This window comes from Morone saxatilis, unplaced genomic scaffold (genome assembly GCF_004916995.1).
Source record: "Morone saxatilis isolate NCDOM2014 unplaced genomic scaffold, NCSU_SB_2.0 Contig16, whole genome shotgun sequence".
Taxonomy (NCBI): domain Eukaryota; kingdom Metazoa; phylum Chordata; class Actinopteri; family Moronidae; genus Morone; species Morone saxatilis.
In genome coordinates, this window is record NW_023339718.1 from 2,865,016 (window position 1) to 2,870,725 (window position 5,710).

General features: G+C 41.6%; 1 protein-coding gene across 1 annotated transcript in view; it reads right to left on the bottom strand.

Moving 5' to 3' along the window:
- The window catches only part of trpm6 (transient receptor potential cation channel, subfamily M, member 6), an 18,131-nt gene that overhangs the window by 5,761 nt on the left and 6,660 nt on the right, over window positions 1-5,710 (bottom strand). The window contains exons 14-25 of the mRNA XM_035658605.1: window positions 5,460-5,594; window positions 5,236-5,361; window positions 4,760-5,043; window positions 4,403-4,631; window positions 4,014-4,166; window positions 3,730-3,885; window positions 3,241-3,369; window positions 2,764-3,015; window positions 2,496-2,670; window positions 1,731-1,845; window positions 1,438-1,634; window positions 1,189-1,321 (exon numbers count right to left, since the gene is read on the bottom strand). Coding sequence (XP_035514498.1) covers window positions 1,189-1,321; window positions 1,438-1,634; window positions 1,731-1,845; window positions 2,496-2,670; window positions 2,764-3,015; window positions 3,241-3,369; window positions 3,730-3,885; window positions 4,014-4,166; window positions 4,403-4,631; window positions 4,760-5,043; window positions 5,236-5,361; window positions 5,460-5,594 — 2,084 coding nt within the window. The remainder of the gene's footprint in view (window positions 1-1,188; window positions 1,322-1,437; window positions 1,635-1,730; window positions 1,846-2,495; window positions 2,671-2,763; window positions 3,016-3,240; window positions 3,370-3,729; window positions 3,886-4,013; window positions 4,167-4,402; window positions 4,632-4,759; window positions 5,044-5,235; window positions 5,362-5,459; window positions 5,595-5,710) is intronic.

Below are 5,710 nucleotides of genomic sequence, written 5' to 3' on the forward strand. Positions count from 1 at the left end.
TGATCAGACCTGGATCCAGATTCTTGCTTTTTCAGCCCACTAAGGATCACGTACAGCTAGATTAAAGTACTTGAACACCACTTAATATAATAATGCTAATATTGTTAAAGAAATTAACTTTATTAAAATGGTTTAGGTGTTGTTTAATAAATCCTTCCTTCCTTCCTTCCGTTCCCTCCTCGCGCTGCCTCCTCTGTCTTTCGCCCACGAGGACTATTGATTTTACACACCTTGTTGAAATTGCGTCAGATACACACTCACGCACCGTCTCTCTCTTTATTTATCTCTCTCTCTGCAACACACACACACACACACACACACACACAGCGGTGCGGTGTGACAGCCAGGCTGACAATAGGTGGCTGTCACAGTGATTGATGGCACTGATTATATGTTAATAATGAAATAAACATTAAAAAACACATTTAATAAAGCTCCCCATTAATGAACCAACCACACTATCTATCTATCTATCTATCTATCTATCTATCTATCTATGTGGGAAGAATGGAGGGAGAAAAAGGGAGGATAAAAGAGAAAGAAAGAGAGAAGGTGCAGGTACATTGCTTTACATTCAAACATTAATATATTTTATTTTATATTAGACATAACGTGTCTGTCCCATGATTATTATGTTCGGAGGGAAGTCACAAAAGCTGGTGGTAGCATTTAAAGATGTAACATTTCCGCATTAAAATGTCAATGGCGTCATAAACTGACTTTTTATCCAGTTTTAGGCCATATTTTTATGATAAACTTTTTAGATTTAGTTTTTTTTAGCTATATATTTTGATCAGATGAAGGATTTTACTTATCGGATGTCTGGACCTTAAGTTATCTGAAGCTGAACAGGGTCACCGTCAACTGGACCGTTAGTCCAGACATTCTTTTCAGTTACATCATATAGAGCCCCCAGTACTTAATGTCTCCATCCAAGCTCACTGTTTATGTAAGCATTAACTCTGAAATGTCTACAACACTGACTTCATCCTGTGCAAGGACCCAAGTGAAATCTAAAAGGCCAGTTAGCAATTGTGATTTTGCTGGAGAGGGAACGGGCCCTGGTGCAGCAGGAACACACAAGAGCTGGAGGGTCATCCTCTCAGATAACACAAATTGAGAAGCGTCTCTATAATTCTACATCCTACACGCCAGGCTTATAAGAATCCATTAGAATATCAATCCAACCTCTCAGCTGTGGCTCTGATCCTGTTAATCTGACTGCCATGGAGCCCGTCACTCTTCTCGTGGAAGTAGGCCTCTACACATTTCTCCTCAAACTCGTGGAGCTTCTTGCAATCCTCATGGCCCAGGAAGAGCTCTGGTAAGGACAGGAGGGATTTTATTAATAGACTCATGCTGTGAAGTGACTGTCAGATCTGTACAAATAACTCCTGAGTTAGTTTTCCATCCACACACGTACAGCGTGGTACTTACTAAGTCCAGAGCGTCTCTCCTCCCGCTCAGCATCTCCACTACATCTCCTGTAGATGGCTCTCAAACCTAGGGCCATGTGACTGAGGAGGATGAGGGGCGGGGGCAGCCACGGCCTATCCTGATAAGTCATTATGTAGCGATAGCGGTTGTATTTCCACAGCTTATTGGATGTCGATGCCATGTCAAAGTAGATGTTGCTGTTAATGAGAAGACAACAATAAAATTTCTCTTAATTGGGGGTCATGCACTGTAACAAATAAATGGGATTTTTCTTTTTTAATAAACATGCTTACTTAAAAAATGCAATGAGAATGTTGACCATGATGATGTACTGGAAGAACATATAGACACCCTGGAGGAAGGGCGTGAGGAAGGAAGCAGGAGGACATGGAATACCGTCGTCACACACTGTTAAAACACACAAACACCATTATCAAAAATATTAATAATAACAATAACATGGGATCCCTAGCAAATAGAGGAAGAGGATATTTTAACTTGTATCGCATTTTTTAGACATTGGAACAACAAGGAAAGAAATAGGATTGGCCGTTTTGATTAATTATAACTTATAGTGATCCTAGTTTGATCATTAATTAACTATGAACACTTTTTTCATCTGTAAACCTAAAATGTTGTCCAATGGTGCATCTATTATGGGGGTCCTTGACAAGAAAAAGCTTGGGAACTCTGCTTCAACTGCTGCATTAGTTAAAGTTATCAGACTCCTGACACAATGAGCATAATCACCTCATTCACCGTTAGCCTTAACACACATTGTAATACAAAGGTCAGTCAAGCAAGTGTCTGACTGAATGAGGTGAGACTGAATGAGCTAAATTTTAATCCAGTTCCATGACTAACCTTGTCAACAACATTTTAGAGCACCTGATCTGTGTGTCTTCTCATGTGGCAAAGGATAAGTGGCAAGTTGACCTTGCAGTTAATCACCTCTACTAAGAGAACTCAAGGCAACATCAAATTCATCAAGGTAAAGTCTGCTGCTTTAAATCAACACTGTTTAATAAGTATCTAATGTTTTATATTGAACCACTAACCATCTATCTCCGTTGCATAGACCTCTCCATAGATCATCCAGTAGGGTTGGAAGACTACATCTAGAGCTAGGCTCCAGGACGGATCCTCATTTGGTGACAGGATGGCCTTCCTGGACACCCCGAAGCTCAGCAGCACTATTGACATCATCACCACTATGAAGAACATGTTGCTGGTCTGAGCAGACACAGAGAGAGGAGGGAGGGGTGACTAAAGAAACGCTTTCCCACCTTCTTCCTCTCCAAAAAGTAATGTAAAGTCTCTACCCACCATTTTAGTGATCATGGTGAGGTAGGGGCCAGCATGCTGATTGACAGCCAGAAGATCCATCACCCTGACGAACCAGAAGATGATGTCCAGGCAGTAACTGATGCGTCCTGCCGTTCGGTATGGATCAGCATGCCAACGCATTATCAGTCCAGCCAGGAAGAGGAGGATGGCAATGAAATCTGATATGTTCCAGTACTCTGAGAACCAAATCTTCAGCTTCTGGCTCAGCTTCCTCGGCTCGGACATTAGTACCTAATTACGAGGTATGAAGTGGAATATTTTTTAAACTGTATTGATCTATCAACCGAGATTCTTAGGTAATGTATTATGTACTTTTATTTTATCTTCAGTATGACACTTTTTTTAGCAAGACAATTTTCTTGAAAATGCATACACCAATGAGCATAAGTTGTTAAATAATTACAACGAAGAGAATACAAATAAATACGAACATGTCTCTCTCTCTGGCACTCTCACCTCTCTGGTTTTCTCCACTGCAGTGGACAAGATGTACGCAATAACCAGCCACTCCTGAACACTGGGTTTATCCCCCATCTTCACCAGGACTACGTAAGAAAATAACATCAGAAAGGCCAAGTAGGACATCTACAGAGAGAGACATGGAGCAATTAGAAAAACATACACTGCCTTTCAAAAGTTTGGAATCACTCAGAAAATTTCCGATTTTCCATGAAAAGTCAGACTTTTATTCATCATATGAGTTTGTTGTGTCACACTAGCAATGTCTATTCTATATTTCTGATTAATTTAAAATTATTTCCATTAAAAAGTGTATTTCTTCCAAAACAGTGATTCCTTAGTGATTCCACTTTTGAACGGCAGTGTACATAAATACTGTATCACACATGCTGCATCAAAGACAAGCAGGTACATTCAGTACAAACAAAACATTTTACATCATATGTTACATCTATCCACAAATATGACAACATGCACATGACCTACTGTGTGAAACCAGAACTTGACAACAGGAGCTGTGTAGAATTCATACAGTCTTGTTATCCAGGACAGACAATGCACGGTCACAGAGGATACAGTGTCTGACACAGGACCAAGACATTTGTCATTGAACGACAGGCCTCGCTCTGCATCCTGGCTGCCCTGTGAGAGTAGAGTACGACAGGAGACGAGATTGGAAGGCAAGACAAGAGAAGTACGATACTAAGGCTATCAGGATTCCAGTTCCAGTTTGAAACCAATGCTGGATACGTGCACTACTGGCACTTTACCGTGTGATCAGTTCCCTCATGGGCTGGAACTGACTTCACAGAGTCAAGGCCAAACAGCATTGCCTCATGGGACTGTGGTACATGGCACATTTCAGCTTTGCTTTTGAACTCTAGTAGCAGGATGGCAGGGGGCAGAAGAAGGCTCAAAATAATCTGAGAGAAAGAGATAACAAGTGTGTTTTAAATACTTTGAATCAAATCACTCATCGTAATGTGAAAGGGATGCTCGGAGTGCAGAACCCACTGAGAATTCTGTTAATTTAGTTAAAATACATCACATATCAAGACAACAAAATCTTTTTTTTGTGACACTTACAATCAGAGACTTTATGGGTGCAATACATTTAAACATAACGTGAATTTTATTTGGTTTATCTGACGTTGTTTACCTTCAAAAATGAGTTTTTCCTCATGTTGAGCGGACCAGTCCAGAGATCTGTGAGGAGGGTCTGGGTGCAGGAGTGTGAGACGAATGGTCTATGACATGAGGAGACAGCCATCTGCAGACAGGTGAAGTGGCTCCATGCCTCCATCTCTGAAGTCAACAGCTTCATGGCCATCTGCTCGTTCTGACGAAATGCACAGTCTAACACATCCACCGCCAGCTGACCAAACTCACTGTGACACAGAGACGGGACACACATGCAATCATATGCAGGTTTTTATAGAAGCAATTGCACAATTCTGTAATAACTTAAAATTGACATATTGTTGTTGTCCCCATATGTTGACGCATATACACTCACAGTGAATATGTCTTTAATCGCTCTACAATGTTGTCGTCCATACTGCTCTGCCGTGCCTCAAAGGCCATGGAGCGGTAAAGCTTACAGGCCACGGTGGCACGTGCCAGCGCCTCCTCGCCGTGCTGCCACAGGAACAGTGCCATCTGCTGACGCTGGTGAAGCACGGCCCACACGAACAGGTCGTTGAAGTTGAAGGCAGCCAGCAGTGGGGCATCACCAAGGCCGGGTTGATGCCCCGCTTCTGGCTCAACTGCTCGACTGCTCCCAGGTGACTCATCTTGCTCCTAGATGGAAAAGGTAGAGGTGTGGACAAAAGAATCGACAAGGGAAGTGAAAAAAGGGAGACAGAAGGGAAAAAATAGAACAGATTTATAATGTACAAATAAAATGTTTTTACAAGGCTATTCTAAAGATGATAGGACTGCCTTAGAGATCCAAAAGGTGACTTTCACATGATGTATAAATCCCCCACCAACCTTGTGTTTGTAGGGCTGAGCAGTTCTAAAGAACTGCAGGTCCTGCAGACTCCTGACCCTGCTGGAGTTTGGCATTAATCCCCATCTATGTCTAGACAAGGAGGTGGAGCTGTCCCGTCTACCCTCCTAGAGAGCGTGTTATTTGTAAGAAGGATGAGGCATAATTACATAATTACAATAACATTTATGAAAACACAGTGGGAGTTTTAACTATGGATGCTCACTTTGTTCTGCAGGCGGCTGTAGGCAGCTCTGAAGAGTTTACGTGTGTAGGTACTGCAGTACGCTCCACTTATGAGGTACTCTATCACCAGGCCCATGTCAATGAGAGAAAGACGGTAACCTATGGGAAGAGAAGTCTACACACACACACGGATACAGTAAATACACATATACTATATAAATGTAGATAAGACTGCTGCAGTAAATAAAATAAAAAAAATAGCACTATCTATATATACCTATAGTGTAAATA